The sequence below is a fragment of the Perca fluviatilis genome, chromosome 17 (genome assembly GCF_010015445.1).
Source record: "Perca fluviatilis chromosome 17, GENO_Pfluv_1.0, whole genome shotgun sequence".
Classification (NCBI taxonomy): Eukaryota; Metazoa; Chordata; class Actinopteri; order Perciformes; family Percidae; genus Perca; species Perca fluviatilis.
In genome coordinates this window covers 35,901,359-35,922,318 of record NC_053128.1, presented here as the reverse complement: position 1 = coordinate 35,922,318, position 20,960 = coordinate 35,901,359, and the positions used below count along the sequence as shown (strand labels likewise).

The window sequence follows — 20,960 nt, the reverse complement described above, 5'->3', positions numbered from 1 at the left end:
CCCTGTTAGGTACTCATGGTGGTACTTTAGGTTGGTGAGGTATCAGTAATCACAATCGTCAGACTTCATGAAGACTCTTTAGAACGACCTGGAAGAAATGAAGATGATGTGTGAGAAGTTGGAGCAAAGATCAGCTGAACTCTGACAGACATTAGTATGTTTCAGTGGATTATTAGATGAGTGTCGAGAAGAAAGAGTGAAGAATATTTGTCTGAACAGTAAAGGAGTGAAGGAGATTTGTCTTTCAGAGTCACTTTGTCCCCTGAAGAGAATGAGAAGTTAAGAACATCCATCATGGACTTATCTGATGGCTGTCAGGAGATTGCTGAGGACTTTGATCAAATGAAAGATGAACTCAAAGACTTCACTGAAAAGTGGAGATTAAGACTGCAGTGAGAAGAAGAATACTTGTTTATTATATTGTAATGCATTGTAGCTACATTATGTCAACAATCCTTTAAATATCACAGATCTTTTAAACACTATCGACAACTGTTAAAACCAGAAATCCAGAGTTTAGGATCAGGATTCAGCATCTCACGCTGTCTCTGCAGAAGAAGTCCTGTTGATCTTTAGTTGTACCTTGTGTAGAGAAATGTGATAAACTAAATCTCTTTCTGATGATGTGGGTCTCCATTAATGTGTTTCTGTAGAGTCTATATATATTAGGGGTGGTACGGTTCACAAAACCCACGGTTCGGTTCATATCACAGTTTTAGGGTCACGGTTTTTGGTTCTGTACGGTTCTTGTTATTTTTTCTTTTAATCTTTAACACTCCAGAATATACTTCAGCATATGATATATAGCTAAAATTAGCATATTGAATGCATGTTGCACAAAACATGCACACAGTGGCAGTTCTATATTGTTTTATTTCATCATAGGTACCATGAAATCCAAAATGTTCCCACACACCAGACTATAAACGACGCTGGCTCATCCTCCAGCTCTGGGCAGCCTCTCTCCCACGGGACATCTCTACAGGTGAGGTCATGTGACCTGCAGCGAGACCCCGCTCCACTAGAGGAGCGGTCGGCTCGGTGTCTCTCAAAATCTGACGAAATCTTTTAAACTGACCTTTGTCGATCGGAAATGAAGACAGATTCAGCAACTGCACGGCCTATTTCTCGCTTAAAATGTTTTCAGAAACACGTTTCGGTGAACTATTTTAGTACAATATGAGATCGTATTCTGAACGAGCCGCCATGACAGTCTGTTTTGAAATTCGGGACCAGCCAGACCCATGTGACGCGATCGTCCAATCAGCTGCCATGGGTTGCGTTTGTCACGCCCATCCCGCTCGTCATTTCCAGTAAGTGTTTTAACATCGGTGTATAAAGTGGGCACGACGGCGTAAGAGGTTAGTGACCATTAACAGGGTACTGACGAACCGGGCGGTACACCACACGCTCGAACCGAGACTAGCCGACCGAGACTAGCGAACCGAATAGCGAACCGGCCGGTTCGGTGTTTTTCATGAACCGCAGTACCACCCTAATAATAATATATATATATATATATATATATATATATAATGTGTTTCTGTAGGTCCTGGAGCTGTTCTTTATATTCCTGTTACTGCATCTGGAGATATTGAGCTCTTATTACACTCAGATGTCTGGTTTTATTCTTAGTTTAGGTTGAAGAAACCAGAGTTACTCTTTAACCCTCGTGTTGTCTTCCTGTCGACCAGTCGCAGCTTTTTGTCATTCTGGGTCAAAATGAAAACCTTTTTTTATGTTTCGCTCGTCTTTTTCGACAGTTTGAAGCTTTTTTGTCAATTTTACAATGTTGGTCGATTTGTTTTTAATGTTTTTGTTGTTTTTCATTATATACTGTATATTTAGTTTTTTAAGCTTTTTGACTTTTTTGTCACTTTCTTCCAAATTTATCACTTTTTCTAATGTCTTTTTCTAAAGTTTATCAATTTCTCACGTTTTTCATTTTCACTTTTCAACCTTCTATCTTTTTTTCAAATGCTATAAAATCTAATAAAACACCCAAATGAATTCAAAGTATTGAACTGATCATTTATTTTACACTAAAAAACGTTGTATGAACCATCCACGTTATTTTTTTTTGACAATTTGTTGAAAGACACCCACATTTTGGATATAGACTTTTTGAAAATGAGTCCAATTTAACCCGAGGACAACAGGAGGGGTAAATGTTGATCATAGTGACGTCCTGAGGGAGGAAAGGCTTTCTGTGTCTGGTTGAGTTACAGCGCCCCCCAGAGGAGAGCAGCTGGAACAGGCTGGGTCCAGGCTCTGCTGTGATTGGCTCCTCTGATCATGTGATATCTGAGAAAAAGGAAGCCAGAGACAGTCTGGGTGGGCTGCCAATACATCACAAAAACCACAAAGAAGAAGAAGAAGACTGGGTGAGCTTGCTGCCTGCAGACCAAAAGGTAAGAAAAAGCTGACTCACCCTGGATTTAAAGTCTGTTAACTACTGCTATTTACACATTCCGCACAATATATATATATATATATATATATATATATATATATATATATATATATATATATATATATATATATATATATATGTGTGTATATATATATATATATATATATATATATATATATATATATATATATATATATATATATATATATATATATATATATATATATATATATATATATATATGTGTATATATATATATATATATATTTGCTGACAGTTTTGAGTCTTTTTCAACCATTTTTAAGAAGATGTACCTAGGTTAAAAGAAGTGTACTGTATGTGATGAGTGTAATATTTACATTGCAACATAGTAAAACATAATTTCATTCATTAATATTTAATAATATCTTTTTTTATTTGTAATTTGTATTAAAACAAAACATCACAGAACCACTGCACTGGTCCAAACCCATTTAACCCATGTAATCAATAACTGTCTCTTTGGTAAACATCAGTATGTTTTGTAAACATGAATATGAGCTCATGTTTTATTCAAGTGTTCTCTGTCCTTTCCTGATAAAGGATGAACTTGCCTGTCTGCCCTTATATATGTTATTAATAATATTAATATTATTATTCTTATTAGTAGTAATAATATTATTCTTATTAGTAGTAATAATATTATTATTATTAGTAGTAATAATATTATTCCTAATATTATTAGTATTATTCTCAGCCTGTTCTGTGCTGGGTGATGTCATTTCCCCTGAATACAAGCCTTCTGTGATCCAGATTCATTTAATATGAGCACGAATATTTTGGTGATGGAGCTGTGGAGTATCTGGATGTGGATCAGGTTAAGGGTTGGGTATCGTTTGGTTTTTTTTCGGTTCCGGTGCTAAATCGATACTTTTAAAACGGTGCCGGTGCCTAAACGGTGCCTGAACCGGTACTTTTCAATAAAGTTAAAAAAAAAAAGAAGAAGAAAAAAAATAAGGGTAGTAAACAACAGTCAGTGACTTGTTTATTGCTAAGGCCATGGTCAAAATTAAAGATTTAATAATAATGTAATAACTATAACAATAACAATAACTTATTTCACCAGTAAATTGCTGTTGAACCCCAGATGGGAAAAGGCTATTTTACAATTACTGCGAATGCACCACGAGGCTACCTGTTTTAAGTGAATCTGTGTTGTTTAATTCCGACAACGGCAGCTGCAAGTGAACGCACCGTCTGTGTAGTTTCATTCCGACCATATAAACATAGTACTAGTAGTACTACTACTGTATATCATAGATATACAGTAGTAGTACTAGTAGTACTACTACTGTATCCTGTATGTGGATCAGGTTTAACCTGCAGGTCTCTGGGACTTTATATGATCCTGTATGTGGATCAGGTTTACCCTGCAGGTCTCTGGGACTTTATATGATCCTGTATGTGGATCAGCTTTACCCTGCAGGTCTCTGGGACTTTATATGATCCTGTATGTGGATCAGGTTAACCCTGCAGGTCTCTGGGACTTTATACGATCCTGTATGTGGATCAGCTTTACCCTGCAGGTCTCTGGGACTTTATATGATCCTGTATCTGGATCAGGTTTAACCTGCAGGTCTCTGGGACTTTATATGATCCTGTATGTGGATCAGCTTTACCTTACAGGTCTCTGGGACTTTATATGATCCTGTATGTGGATCAGGTTTACCCTGCAGGTCTCTGGGACTTTATATGATCCTGTATGTGGATCAGCTTTACCTTGCAGGTCTCTGGGACTTTATATGATCCTGTATGTGGATCAGGTTTACCCTGCAGGTCTCTGGGACTTTATATGATCCTGTATGTGGATCAGGTTTACCCTGCAGGTCTCTGGGACTTTATATGATCCTGTATGTGGATCAGGTTTACCCTGCAGGTCTCTGGGACTTTATATGATCCTGTATGTGGATCAGGTTTACCCTGCAGGTCTCTGGGACTTTATATGATCCTGTATGTGGATCAGGTTTACCCTGCAGGTCTCTGGGACTTTATATGATCCTGTATGTGGATCAGGTTTACCCTGCAGGTCTCTGGGACTTTATATGATCGTGTATCTGGATCAGGTTTACCCTGCAGGTCTCTGGGACTTTATATGATCCTGTATCTGGATCAGATTCACCCTGCAGGTCTCTGGGACTTTATATGACCCTGTATGTGGATCAGGTTTACCCTGCAGGTCTCTGGGACTTTATATGACCCTGTATGTGGATCAGGTTTACCCTGCAGGTCTCATGCCTTCTGCCTTCTTCATGAATGACAATGTGAGGCTCTTTTCTCATTTTATCACATATTAGTCCTTGTTAGCTGAGCTAAGTTCCTGTAGGTTCCTATCCTGGTCCTATGCTCCACCGTGGTAGAGGCTTGTTCTCCATTGGTCACGATTCTGTGACAGTGTTGTCCATCTCTCAGGTTTTATGTCAAAGTCTTTGAGATGTCTCTTTAACACGTACTTGAAGTCTTTGAGATGTCTCTTTAACTCGTACTTGAAGTCTTTGAGATGTCTCTTTAACACGTACTTGAAGTCTTTGAGATGTCTCTTTAACACGTACTTGAAGTCTTTGAGATGTCTCTTTAACTCGTATTACTTGAAGTCTTTGAGATCTCTCTTTAACTCGTACTTGAAGTCTTTGAGATGTCTCTTTAACTCGTACGTGAAGTCTTTGAGATCTCTCTTTAACACGTACTTGAAGTCTTTGAGATGTCTCTTTAACTCGTACTTGAAGTCTTTGAGATGTCTCTTTAACACGTACTTGAAGTCTTTGAGATGTCTCTTTAACACGTACTTGAAGTCTTTGAGATGTCTCTTTAACACGTACTTGAAGTCTTTGAGATCTCTCTTTAACTCGTACTTGAAGTCTTTGAGATCTCTCTTTAACTCGTACTTGAAGTCTTTGAGATGTCTCTTTAACTCGTACGTGAAGTCTTTGAGATCTCTCTTTAACACGTACTTGAAGTCTTTGAGATGTCTCTTTAACACGTACTTGAAGTCTTTGAGATGTCTCTTTAACTCGTACTTGAAGTCTTTGAGATCTCTCTTTAACACGTACTTGAAGTCTTTGAGATGTCTCTTTAACTCGTACTTGAAGTCTTTGAGATGTCTCTTTAACTCGTACTTGAAGTATTTGAGATGTCTCTTTAACTCGTACTTGAAGTCTTTGAGATGTCTCTTTAACTCGTACGTGAAGTCTTTGAGATGTCTCTTTAACTCGTACTTGAAGTCTTTGAGATGTCTCTTTAACTCGTACTTGAAGCACAGTTTAGTTCTGCCCTAAACAAACACCAGCTGTGTTCTGGTCGACTCAGTGATTCCTGTGTTTGCTGTTTCATCACCTCGTAAACAAAATCATAACAATCAGAAATCTCTGAATATGTAAATATTGTTATTTCGAAACTTCTGGAGACAAAATATCTCCTTTTACACTGTGTGTGTGTGTGTGTGTGTGTGACTGTGGGTGTGTGTGTGACTGTGGGTGTGTGTGTGACTGTGGGTGTGTGTGTGTGTGTGTGACTGTGTGTGTGTAACTGTGTCTGTGTGTGTGTGTAACTGTGTGTGTGTGTGTAACTGTGTGTGTGTGTGTGTGTAACTGTGTGTGTGTATGTGTGACTGTGTGTGTGTGTGTGACTGTGGGTGTGTGTGTGTGTGTAGTGTGTGTGTAACTGTGTGTGTGTAACTGTGTGTGTGTGTGTGTGTGTGTGTGTGTGTGTGTGTGTGTGTTCAGGGTGTTTCCTGTATAACGTTTCCTTTGACTTCCTCTGAGCCAGCTTGTGTCATAGTTATTTTTTACTGCTGCCGCTGTGTGATTGGTTTCTCTGGTCATGTGATTTCAGAGAAATGACTCAGAGTTGTTAAAGCTGGTGGGGGATGGGGCAGACAGAGAAGACAGGGCGCGCTCAGAGATGCTTCATCGCCTCAAACAGGCAAGAACCACTAAACTTCTTTTATTGATCCATATCAATCAGGAAAGTTATCTAGTTACAGTTACTCACAGTCAGACTCTGGGTAACAACAAGAGGAAGAAGAGAGCGAGTCAATACGTTATAAAGTATAAAGGAACAATAGTTACAATAAAACATAAATAAAACGGAAAGTAGAAAGTAAGATTAGGGTAAAAAGATAGTTTCAGTTAAATTATTAGAGAATGGGTCCTCTCAGGATGTAGCCTGGTTGACACCAGACCCTTCTCAGTTGTAACTGAGAAGGGTCTGGGAAAGGTCAAAGAACTTCTAATATAGGAAGAAGTTCTCTCGTTACTTCCGGGTTCTGAACTGGTTGCAGTTCCATATAGGGGGCGCTCACAGGCCAGTGCAGAATGAATGGGACTCTATGGAGCTGTACCCCTCAAACCCCACTTTTCTCAGGATATAATTTTTTGTCTAGTAATTTGAATGTTGCATTCGAAAGGGGAGGCAAAGAAAATACACACTGCTGGGTGTTAGATTTTTTTAAAGTAGCTTTTCTGTTCTAAAAAGCCTTTAAAAATGTTAATGACGTCATACACATATACGGCCAGAGATACTGCTTTACAGCAAGCTCTGAGTCGCTTCCTGTGTTCTCTAGAGGCATCGACAACACAGCTGACAGGTTAGTCTCTCTCTAATAATACACATGCTAGAAAGAGGTTTGCTGATGTTTTAAAGACCTCGCCGAAATATTCACTCTGATATTCTGGCTCTGCTTCCGGATGCGTCAAGCTGGGCGAGCTCGATCGTAATCAGACCTTCACTGACCAATCAGCATTCATTAGCAGAATGCTAGCGTGTTATGGGCAACAACGAAGTCACCCTGTAAGAAATCAAAAGGCCATAGGTACTTTCGTTCATTCAACTTTCAACCTATAACCCATGTTGAACTTGCAAAATCTACAATCAAATCTGAGGTTTCTCAACGACAATCAGGCGAAAGAGACAAATTCAGCATCTAGCTCCATAGACTCCCATTCATTTAGCCGTCTAGCTTCATAGACTCCCATTCATTTAGCCGTCTAGCTCCATAGGGTCCCATTCATTTAGCCGTCTAGCTCCATAGGGTCCCATTCATTTAGCCGTCTAGCTCCATAGGGTCCCATTCATTTAGCCGTCTAGCTCCATAGGGTCCCATTCATTTAGCATCTAGCTCCATAGACTCCCATTCATTTAGCCGTCTAGCTTCATAGACTCCCATTCATTTAGCGTCTAGCTCCATAGAGTCCCATTCATTTAGCATCTAGCTCCATAGACTCCCATTCATTTAGCCGTCTAGCTCCATAGGGTCCCATTCATTTAGCGTCTAGCTCCATAGGGTCCCATTCATTTAGCCGTCTAGCTCCATAGGGTCCCATTCATTTAGCGTCTAGCTCCATAGAGTCCCATTCATTTAGCATCTAGCTCCATAGACTCCCATTCATTTAGCCGTCTAGCTTCATAGACCCCCATTCATTTAGCCGTCTAGCTCCATAGGGTCCCATTCATTTAGCCGGCCTAGCTCCATAGGGTCCCATTCATTTAGCCGTCTAGCTCCATAGGGTCCCATTCATTTAGCCGTCTAGCTCCATAGGGTCCCATTCATTTAGCCGTCTAGCTCCATAGGGTCCCATTCATTTAGCCGTCTAGCTCCATAGACTCCCATTCATTTAGCGTCTAGCTCCATAGGGTCCCATTCATTTAGCCGTCTAGCTCCATAGACCCCCATTCATTTAGCGTCTAGCTCCATAGAGTCCCATTCATTTAGCATCTAGCTCCATAGGGTCCCATTCATTTAGCCGTCTAGCTCCATAGGGTCCCATTCATTTAGCCGTCTAGCTCCATAGGGTCCCATTCATTTAGCCGTCTAGCTCCATAGAGTCCCATTCATTTAGCCGTCTAGCTCCATAGGGTCCCATTCATTTAGCCGTCTAGCTCCATAGAGTCCCATTCATTTAGCATCTAGCTCCATAGGGTCCCATTCATTTAGTCGTCTAGCTCCATAGGGTCCCATTCATTTAGCCGTCTAGCTCCATAGACTCCCATTCATTTAGCGCGTCTAGCTCCATAGGGCCCCATTCATTTAGCGTCTAGCTCCATAGACTCCCATTCATTTAGCGTCTAGCTCCATAGAGTCCCATTCATTTAGCATCTAGCTCCATAGGGTCCCATTCATTTAGCCGTCTAGCTCCATAGGGTCCCATTCATTTAGCCGTCTAGCTCCATAGAGTCCCATTCATTTAGCCGTCTAGCTCCATAGACTCCCATTCATTTAGCATCTAGCTCCATAGAGTCCCATTCATTTAGCATCTAGCTCCATAGAGTCCCATTCATTTAGCATCTAGCTCCATAGACTCCCATTCATTTAGCCGTCTAGCTCCATAGAGTCCCATTCATTTAGCCGTCTAGCTCCATAGAGTCCCATTCATTTAGCCGTCTAGCTCCATAGACTCCCATTCATTTAGCGTCTAGCTCCATAGACTCCCATTCATTTAGCATCTAGCTCCATAGGGTCCCATTCATTTAGCATCTAGCTCCATAGAGTCCCATTCATTTAGCCGTCTAGCTCCATAGGGTCCCATTCATTTAGCATCTAGCTCCATAGGGTCCCATTCATTTAGCCGTCTAGCTCCATAGAGTCCCATTCATTTAGCCGTCTAGCTCCATAGAGTCCCATTCATTTAGCCGTCTAGCTCCATAGAGTCCCATTCATTTAGCATCTAGCTCCATAGAGTCCCATTCATTTAGCGTCTAGCTCCATAGAGTCCCATTCATTTAGCATCTAGCTCCATAGAGTCCCATTCATTTAGCATCTAGCTCCATAGAGTCCCATTCATTTAGCCGTCTAGCTCCATAGAGTCCCATTCATTTAGCATCTAGCTCCATAGAGACCCATTCATTTAGCGTCTAGCTCCATAGAGTCCCATTCATTTAGCGTCTAGCTCCATAGAGTCCCATTCATTTAGCGTCTAGCTCCATAGAGTCCCATTCATTTAGCGTCTAGCTCCATAGAGTCCCATTCATTTAGCGTCTAGCTCCATAGAGTCCCATTCATTTAGCATCTAGCTCCATAGAGTCCCATTCATTTAGCCGTCTAGCTCCATAGACTCCCATTCATTTAGCATCTAGCTCCATAGAGTCCCATTCATTTAGCCGTCTAGCTCCATAGACTCCCATTCATTTAGCCGTCTAGCTCCATAGACTCCCATTCATTTAGCCGTCTAGCTCCATAGAGTCCCATTCATTTAGCTGTCTAGCTCCATAGACTCCCATTCATTTAGCATCTAGCTCCATAGACTCCCATTCATTTAGCATCTAGCTCCATAGACTCCCATTCATTTAGCCGTCTAGCTCCATAGAGTCCCATTCATTTAGCCGTCTAGCTCCATAGACTCCCATTCATTTAGCATCTAGCTCCATAGACTCCCATTCATTTAGCCGTCTAGCTCCATAGAGTCCCATTCATTTAGCCGTCTAGCTCCATAGACTCCCATTCATTTAGCATCTAGCTCCATAGACTCCCATTCATTTTGCACTGGACCGCGATCACCCCCAGTGGAACTCTGGTGGAACTGCAACCAAATCTGGTACAATGGGGCTGAATAGGGAGTGGAACGGCTTTCCGTAGAAAGGCTTTGGAAAGGTTCATTGACAGTTCATTTCCAGAGGGGCGTCACCAACGGACGCCACTCAAATGCCTCTGAGTTGCCATTGGATAGTCCTTAATAATAATAATAAATATTTACTATTGCTGCTTACTAAGTATTTCTTACTAAGTGTTTCTTATCCGATTACTCGATTAATCGATGGAATAATCGGTAGAATATTCGATTACTAAAATAATCGATAGCTGCAGCCCTACTCACATACACCACTATACTTTCTCACATATGCTACTATACTCTCTCACATATACTACTATATAGGCCTGTCACGATAACAAATTTTGCTGGACGATAAATTGTCCCAGAAATTATTGCGATAAACGATAATATTGTTATCGAGAGACGATTTGCATCTAATATGATAATGGCATAATAATCCAGGTAGCCAACACCTTTTCAACGATCAATACACTTTTATTTCTAAAGAATATTTAACACTGGAACTGGAAGACATTTTAAATATCCACAATATGTCTTTGATCTCCTTTAGTATGTCATCTTTCACGCTGATGTACAGTTGTGGAATTGCCGTTTGTGACACGTAAGTTCTCAGACTACAGACTCTGTACTACATTACAGTTCAATAAAAAAGTACAATTATTTAATACTAAGTATTACAATATATTATAATATATTATTATAAATTAAATCTATCTGTATGGCTATCTGCCACATGGCGAGTAAATGTACCAAAATAGTTTTGTTTTTCAGTTTTCATTTTGGCGAAGGTGCGGCTTCTGCTCTTCTTCAGGACGGAGCTTCGTGGGGGCCCGCACACACACACACACACACACACACACACACACACACACACACACACACACACACACACACACACACACACACACACATACAGCCACACACACACACACACACACACACACACACACACACACACACATACAGACACACACATACAGCACACACACACACACACACATACAGACACACACACACACACATACACACATACACACACACACACATACAGACACACACACACACACAGACACAGACACACACATACAGACACACACACACACACACACACACCCACACTGGAGACTGGAGGACCACTCTCGGTTCCTTAGCGTTATGAGGAGTCTTGTCAGGCGCATGGTCTTTGTGGGGGCGGGGCTCCAGGCGGAGAGAGAGACAGAGACAGACAAACGCTAGTTGAGAGTTGGAGCAGGGTTTCCTGCAGCACTTTGCAGTTAAGGCGCCGTCAAAAAGAAAGTATATGAGCGATATCACCCGTGTTACTCATCGTCCGTTTTTTTCCTTTCATTCCAAACCACACAGCTGACAACCTGCAGGTGGAGGCGGGTGAGCCGGGCTCCGGATACATATAGGGTACTAGATACATAGGGTCTAGATACATATAGGATACATATAGGGTACTAGATACATATAGGTACTAGATACATATAGGATACATATAGGGTACTAGATACATATAGGGTAAATACATAGGGTACTAATACATATAGGATACATATAGGGTACTAGATACATATAGGGTACTAGATACATATAGATACATATAGGGTACTAGATACATATAGGGTACTAATACATATAGACTAGATACATATAGGATAGATACATATAGATACATATAGGGTACTAGATACATATAGGATACATATAGGGTACTAGATACATATAGGGTACTAGATACATATAGGATACATAGGGTACTAGATACATATAGGAATAGATACATATAGGGTAGATACATATAGGATACATATAGGGTACTAGATACATATAGGGTACTAGATACATATAGGGTACTGATACATATGATACATATAGGGTACTAGATACATATAGGGAACTAGATACATATAGGGTACTAGATACATATAGGATACATATAGGGTACTAGATACATATAGGGTACTAGATACATAGGGAATTAACACATAGATACATATAGGGTACTAGATACATATAGGGTACTAGATACATATAGGTACTAATACATAGGTACTAGATACATAGGGTACATATAGGGTACTAGATACATATAGGGTACTAGATACATATAGAATTAGACATATAGGGTACTAGGATACATATAGATACAATAGGATAGATACATATAGGGTACTAGATACATAGGTACTAGATACATATAGATACATAGGGTACTAGATAACATAGGGTACTAGATACATATAGGTAATTAGATACATATAGGGTACTAGATACATATAGGATACATAGGGTTATTAGATACATATAGGGTATTAGATAATATAGGGTACTAGATACATATAGGGTACTAGATACATATAGGATACATATAGGTACTAGATACATATAGGGTACTAGATACATATAGGGTACTAGATACATATAGGATACATATAGGGTATAGATACATAGGAATTAGATACATATAGGTACAGATATAATACACTAGTTAATATAAATACATATAGGGTACAATACATATAGGATACATATAGGGTACTAGATACATATAGGGTACTAGATACATATAGGGTACTAGATACATATAGGATACATATAGGGTACTAGATACATATAGGGTACTAGATACATATAGGGTACTAGATACATATAGGATACATATAGGGTACTAGATACATATAGGGTACTAGATACATATAGGGTACTAGATACATATAGGATACATATAGGGTACTAGATACATATAGGGTACTAGATACATATAGGGTACTAGATACATATAGGGTACTAGATACATATAGGGTACTAGATACATATAGGATACATATAGGGTACTAGATACATATAGGGTACTAGATACATATAGGGTACTAGATACATATAGGATACATATAGGGTACTAGATACATATAGGGTACTAGATACATATAGGGTACTAGATACATATAGGATACATATAGGGTACTAGATACATATAGGATACATATAGGGTACTAGATACATATAGGGTACTAGATACATATAGGGTACTAGATACATATAGGGTACTAGATACATATAGGGTACATATAGGGTACTAGATACATATAGGGTACATATAGGGTACTAGATACATATAGGGTACTAGATACATATAGGATACATATAGGGTACTAGATACATATAGGGTACTAGATACATATAGGGTACTAGATACATATAGGATACATATAGGGTACTAGATACATATAGGGTACTAGATACATATAGGGTACTAGATACATATAGGATACATATAGGGTACTAGATACATATAGGGTACTAGATACATATAGGATACATATAGGGTACTAGATACATATAGGGTACTAGATACATATAGGGTACTAGATACATATAGGGTACTAGATACATATAGGGTACATATAGGGTACTGGATACATATAGGGTACTAGATACATAGGGTACTAGATACATATAGGGTACTAGATACATATAGGGTACTAGATACATATAGGGTACATATAGGGTACTAGATACATATAGGGTACATATAGGGTACTAGATACATATAGGGTACTAGATACATATAGGGTACTAGATACATATAGGGTACTAGATACATATAGGATACATATAGGGTTACTAGATACATATAGGGTACTAGATACATATAGGGTACTAGATACATATAGGGTACTAGATACATATAGGGTACATATAGGGTACTAGATACATATAGGGTACATATAGGGTACTAGATACATATAGGTACTAGATACATATAGCGTACTAGATACATATAGGATACATATAGGGTACTAGATACATATAGGTACTAGATACATATAGCGTACTAGATACATATAGGATACATATAGGGTACTAGATACATATAGGTACTAGATACATATAGGATACATATAGGGTACTAGATACATATAGGGTACTAGATACATATAGGTACTAGATACATATAGCGTACTAGATACATATAGGGTACATATAGGGTACTAGATACATATAGGTACTAGATACATATAGCGTACTAGATACATATAGGATACATATAGGGTACTAGATACATATAGGGTACATATACACACACACACACACCCCCAACACACACACACACACACACCACACACACACACACACACTCCCCACACACACACACTCCCCACACACACACAATACCCCACACACACACACCCCCACACACACACACACACTCCCCCCACACACACACACACTCCCCCCACACACACACACACTCCCCCCACACACACACATGCGGCTCGACAGACACACCAGCGCACAAGTATAAACATCAGGCCACGTACATAGGCTACGGCGAGAGCTCTGCGTGGCGCCTCCGCACAACTGTAAAACGGCCTTAAGATGGGCACAATGAGGAGAGAAGCTAAAATAAGCCAGAGTCTGACTAGAGCCCGATCTGTAAAAAAAAAAAAATGGCCCGAATGGGCTTAGCCCGTCGGACCCCGACGGGCTTGCAGGGCTCTTGTGTGTGTGTGTGTGTGTGTGTGTGTGTGTGTGTGTGTGTGTGTGTGTGTGTGTGTGTGTGTTTATTCTGATGATGTGTGTCTCTTCCTGTCTCCACAGTTTGATTTAAAGTCAGCTTTTTCATCTCTCTGAAGAGGAGATCTCAACACTTCAGGAGGACCAGGAGACCTGGAGATGGGGGGTACGGAGTCAACACCATCACCATCACCACCACCACCACCACCACCACCAACACCACCACCACTAGAGACCGCATGCATCACTACTCACTATATGAGTCATCTGGCTTCAGGGCCAAGACCAAGAAGAAGAAGACGGAGCAAAGACATACCTCCTCATATGTCTGAATTTATGAACAAACTCAAAGAACATGCAGCTTCATTCATCAGAGAGTTTGACAGCAGAGAACAGAAGATGAGAGAGCTTGCAGGAATGATCCAAACGTTCGCTGACAGAGAAGTCAGATTATTGGACATGATGGCTCATAGCCAAGACATGGCCATGATGGCCATGATGGCTCATGGCCATTATGGCCATGTCTTGGACAGGAGAGAACAGGAGATGAGAGAGCTTACAGGAATGATCCAAACGTTCGCTGACAGAGAAGTCAGATTATTGGTCCATGTCTTGGACATGATGGGATCTGGAGGAGCAGCTGCTGCTGCGAGATCCTTCATGGAAATCGGTGAACTACTGAAGAAAAACCTGGAAGAAATAAAGAGGACGTGTGAGGAGTTGGAGCAAAGATCAGCTGAACTTCAGGCTAGAATCACTCTGACAGACATGGAGGTGTTACAGAGGACTCTGACAGAGTCTGGAGATGGAAGAGAAATCCTGATTTTGCCTCATCTGTGTAGCAGGGTGGTTGATGACTGTAAAAAGATGAAGGAAGAACTCAGCTGTAAAGGCCTTGTTTCTTCATAATCTCTCACTAAATGGACTGAACAGTAAAGGTAGGAGCTGTAAAGGCCTTGTTTCTTCATAATCTCTCACTAAATGGACTGAACAGTAAAGGTAGGAGCTGTAAAGGCCTTGTTTCTTCATAATCTCTCACTAAATGGACTGAACAGTAAAGGTAGGAGCTGTAAAGGCCTTGTTTCTTCATAATCTCTCACTAAATGGACTGAACATCCTGTCTGAACACTACCGGCCCTTGCGACCAAAAAACCAGACCGTCCCACCAAAACAGCATGAACCATATTGAACCATATTGAAACATAGAAAATAGTTACAGATTAAAGCCATTTTTATTGAATGCTAAGGCTCTTACTACCAGCTGGTACATCATATGAGTAAACTATTTTATTTTTATATAGTATATAGTTTGTACATAATTTTTGTGTGTAGGTATACATTTATTTTTCTGGAATTTGATTTGGGCGGCGCCCTTTATTAACAAGATGTCACTTTGCTAAACATGAACTCTTAATGGCCTTTAGGAGCTCGGTGTGTAGAGAGAGAGATAGAGAGATAGAGAGATAGAGATAGATAGATAGATAGAGAGAGAGAGAGATAGAGGGGGAGAGAGAGAGAGAGAGATAGAGGGGAGAGGGAGAGAGAGAGAGAGAGGGGAGAGGGAGAGGGAGAGGGGGGAGGAGGGGAGAGAGGGGAGAGAGAGAGAGAGAGGGGAGAGAGAGAGAGAGGGGAGAGAGAGAGAGGGAGAGAGAGGAGAGGGGAGAGGAGGGAGGAGAGAGAGGAGGGAGAGAGAGAGAGGAGAGAGATGAGAGGCAGAGAGACAGAGAGACAGAGAGGAGAGAGACAGATGAGAGAGGAGAGAGAGAGATGAGAGAGGGAGAGAGATGAGATGAGAGAGAGGAGAGAGAGAGAGACACAGAGAGAGAGAGAGAGAGAGACACAGAGAGAGAGAGAGAGGAGAGCACAGAAGGAACGGATGAGGAAGTGGAGACACACACACATGGTAGAACACAGACAGACAGGGTATAAAGACTTGACAGGACCAGAAAAATAACCGGACTGAACAGACCAATGGATGTGGAGACAGACCGATCCTGGACTCCCGGAGCACAGAGACCGGACACAGGAAATGGACACACAACCACAGTGAGACCAGTGGCACGTGGACCCCAACACAGAAAGAGAGTGAGACCAGATCCCACATTTGATCAGGACCCCACAGACACAGACACACAGGAAGACTGACAGCACAGATGAAAATGGAAACAAGGAAGAAGAGGAAGAGGAAGGTGGACAGGAAGCCCGACCAGGAAAGGAGAAATGACAACACGAGAGACCACATGGAGGAAGACAGACAAGAGGTGGAAATGTTGTGCTTCGTTCGGTTGTTGCTAGCGAGCGGTTTGGATCATTCCTGCAAGCTCTCTCATCTTCTGTTCTCTACTTGTCAAACTCTCCTGATGAATGAGCTCATGTTCTTTGAGTTTGTTCAATTCAGACAGAGGGAGGTATGTCTTTGCTCATCTTCTTCTTCTTGGTCTTGGCCTAAGCCAGATGACTCATTATGGTGAGTAGTGATGTGTCTTATGGTGGTGTTGGTGGTGGTGGTGGTGTGGTGTGGTGATGGTGTTGACCGTTCCTCTCCGCTTGTCCTCTGAATGTTGACTCCTCTTCCAGAGATGAAAAGCTGACTTTAAATCCAAACTGTGGAGACAGGAAGAGACACACATCATCAGAATAAGCACACACACACACACACACACACACACACACACACACACACACACACACACACACACACACACACACGCAAGTGTGGGGGTCACCATTTCATCATTTTTTTTACGATGTTAGTCAGACTCTCTTATTTAACTTCTCTCTCCTCATTTGTGTCATCTGTTTTACAGTTGTTAGGAGTAGGTAGCTATGCGTGGCTGATGTTTATTTGTTGGTGTGTTAATGAGTGTGTGTGTGTGGGGGGGTGTGTGTGTGTGTGGGGGAGGTGTGTGTGTGTGTGTGGGGGTGATGGGGTGTGTGTGTGTGGGGTGTGTGTGTGTGTGGGGGGTGTGTGTGTGGGGTTGTGTGTGTGTGTGTGTGTGTGGTGGGTGTGTGTGTGTGTGTTGTGTGGGTTGTGTGTATTTATTAGTTTCCTTTTGTTTAGATATAGTATGTTAGTTTTATGTTAAGACTTATCTATCTATGTGACCTAATGTATTAGTATATATGTATCTAGTATTATGCTATATTATCTAGTACTATATTTCTATATGTTCTATATGTATCCTGATTATTACAAAAGTCTAGATATATTATGTTTTTATATTCCTATATGTATCTAGATAATTTTATTTGTTTATATGTATCTATACAATTTATATTATATTCTTATTATTTATATTTACCTTTATGTACTTATTATAGTGCCTATATGTACCTATATGTATCTAATTACTATGTGTTAGTGCTATTGTATTAGACCCTATATTATCTATCCATGGTATTCGTGTATTATTATATATGTATTGATATATAACTGATGCGTTTATATGTATTAGCATGTTTATATCTATCTATATGTATCTTTCTATATGTATTGTATATATGTTATGTATTCTATTTTCTATTTTTTGTATATGTAAGACTATTTTCTAATTTATTTTATATATGATATATGTATTATTCTATTGTTTAGCTATATATTATTTATCTAATATATGTATCTTATGTTTGTACCTATATGTATTATTGTTAGTATTTTTATATATTTTAGCCTTATTATTATCTAGTCCTATGTGTTAATTTGTATATGTATCTAGTACCTATATGTATCTATACATCTAGTACCTATATGTCTAGTACCTATATGTCTAGTACCATGTATGTATCTAGTATATATATTCAGTCCTATATGTATCTATATGTATCATACCTAATGTATTAGTACCTATATCTAATTTCCTATATGTATTATATGTTTGATTTGTTATCTATACCTATATGTATTAGTACTATATGTATCCTATATGTATCTGTACTATATGTATTAGTACTATTGTATCTAGTACTTATGTACCTATATGTATTATACTATATGTATTAGTACCTATATGTATCAATTTATATGTGTACCTATATATTAGTACCCTATTATAGTATATGTATGTTTATTATTAGTATATTGTGTTGTATTCCTATATGTATCTTCCCTATATGTATCCTATATGTATTATACTATATGTATCTATACTATGTGTATCTACCTATATTATCTGACCTATTGTTCTTTGTTTGTATATATGTATCTAGATATATGTTATCTTGTATTATCTATCTATATGTATCTATATGTATTAGTACTATGTGTATCTAGTACCCTATATGTTCTAGTACCCTATATGTGTCCTATGTGTATCTGGTACCCTATATGTATTAGTACCTATATGTATCTAGTACCCTATATGTATCTAGTACCTATGTGTTGCTATGTATCTAGTATACTATGTGTCTGGTACTATATGTATCTTGTTGCCCTATGTGTTCAATTTGCTATGTATCTATATGTATCTAGTTGCTATATGTATTAGGTACCTATGTGTATCTATTCTTGTGTCCTATATTGTGTATCTAGTTGCCTGTGTGTATCTAGTGCCCTATATGTATCTGTTTTTGTACCCTATATGTTTTCTAGTACCCTATATGTATCTAGTTCCCTATATGTATCTAGTTGCCCTATGTGTATCCTATATGTATCTAGTACCTTTATGTATCTAGTTGCCCTATATGTATCAGTTACCTATATGTAGTCCTATATGTATCTAGTTCCTATATGTATCTAGTGCCCTATATGTGTCCTATATGTATCTAGTACCCTATATGTATCCTATATGTATCTAGTAACCCTATATGTATCTAGTACCCTATGTTACTCTAGTTCCTATATGTATGTCTATTTACCCTATGTATCCTATATGTATCTAGTTCCCTATATGTGTAATCTGGTCCCTATGTGTCATATGTATCTAGTACCCTATATGTATCTAGTACCCTGTATTGATCTAGTACCCTATATGTATCTATGTATCTAGTAGCCCTATATGTATCTAGTTCCTATATGTATCCTATATGTATCTAGTACCCTATATGTATCTAGTACCCTATATGTATCCGGCGAAACCACCGCCTCCACCTGCAGGTTGTCAGCTGTGTGGTTTGGAATGAAAAAGGGAAAACGGACAAAACGAAAGTAACACGGGTGATATCGCTCATATACTTCTTTGTGGCGCTTAACTGCAAAGTGCTGCAGGAAACCCTGCTCCAACTCTCAACTAGCGTTTGTCTGTCTCTGTCTCTCTCTCCATGGAGCCCGCCCCCACAAAAAAGACCATGCGCCTGACAAGACTCCTCATAACGCTTAAGGAACCGAGTGGTCCTCCAGTCTCCAGTGTGGGTGTGTGTGTGTGTGTGTGTGTGTCTGTATGTGTGTGTGTGTGTATGTGTGTGTGTGTGTGTCTGTATGTGTGTGTGTGTGTGTATGTGTGTCTGTGTGTGTCTGTATGTGTGTGTGTGTGTGTGTCTGTATGTGTGTGTCTGTATGTGTGTGTGTGTGTGTGTGTGTGTGTGTGTGTGTGTGTGTGTTGTCTGTATGTGTGTGTGTGTGTGTGTGTGTGTGTGTGTGTGTGTGTGTGTGTGTGTGTGTGTGTGTGTGTGTGTGTGTGTGGGCCCGCCCCCACGAAGCTCCGTCCTGAAGAAGAGCAGAAGCCGCACCTTCGCCAAAATGAAAACTGAAAAACAAAACTATTTTGGTACATTTACTCGCCATGTGGCAGATAGCCATACAGATAGATTTAATTTATAATAATATATTATAATATATTGTAATACTTAGTATTAAATAATTGTACTTTTTTATTGAACTGTAATGTAGTACAGAGTCTGTAGTCTGAGAACTTACGTGTCACAAACGGCAATTCCACAACTGTACATCAGCGTGAAAGATGACATACTAAAGGAGATCAAAGACATATTGTGGATATTTAAAATGTCTTCCAGTTCCAGTGTTAAATATTCTTTAGAAATAAAAGTGTATTGATCGTTGAAAAGGTGTTGGCTACCTGGATTATTATGCCATTATCATATTAGATGCAAATCGTCTCTCGATAACAATATTATCGTTTATCGCATAATAATTTCTGGGACAATTTATCGTCCAGCAAAATTTGTTACGTCGGACAGGCCTATATAGTAGTATATGTGAGAGAGTATAGTAGCATATGTGAGAAAGTATAGTGGTGTATGTGAGTAGGGCTGCAGCTATCGATTATTTTAGTAATCGAATATTCTACCGATTATTCCATCGATTAATCGAGTAATCGGATAAGAAACACTTAGTAAGAAATACTTAGTAAGCAGCAATAGTAAATATTTATTATTATTATTAAGGACTATCCAATGGCAACTCAGAGGCATTTGAGTGGCGTCCGTTGGTGACGCCCCTCTGGAAATGAACTGTCAATGAACCTTTCCAAAGCCTTTCTACGGAAAGC

General features: G+C 39.6%; 2 protein-coding genes across 4 annotated transcripts in view; both read left to right on the top strand.

The window, feature by feature from the left end:
- The window catches only part of LOC120545322 (molybdopterin synthase catalytic subunit), a 346,107-nt gene that overhangs the window by 113,605 nt on the left and 211,542 nt on the right, over positions 1 to 20,960 (top strand). The gene's annotated exons all lie outside the window — the stretch shown is intronic.
- Positions 2,198 to 15,998, top strand: LOC120545313. 2 transcript variants are annotated; one of them, XM_039779559.1, is made up of 2 exons: positions 2,198 to 2,411; positions 14,602 to 15,998. In XM_039779559.1, the coding sequence occupies exon 2, from the start codon at positions 14,677 to 14,679 to the stop codon at positions 15,424 to 15,426; it is 750 nt and encodes a 249-aa protein (XP_039635493.1). In that variant the 5' UTR covers positions 2,198 to 2,411; positions 14,602 to 14,676; the 3' UTR covers positions 15,427 to 15,998. The 2 variants fall into 2 exon arrangements, with proteins under 2 accessions (XP_039635493.1, XP_039635494.1); XM_039779560.1 differs by lacking the exon at positions 2,198 to 2,411 and adding an exon at positions 10,584 to 10,597.

Coding starts and splice junctions, on each gene's coding strand:
- LOC120545313 (XM_039779559.1), top strand. CDS start 14,677: ATGGGGGGTACGGAGTCAACACCATCACCATCACCACCACCACCACCA.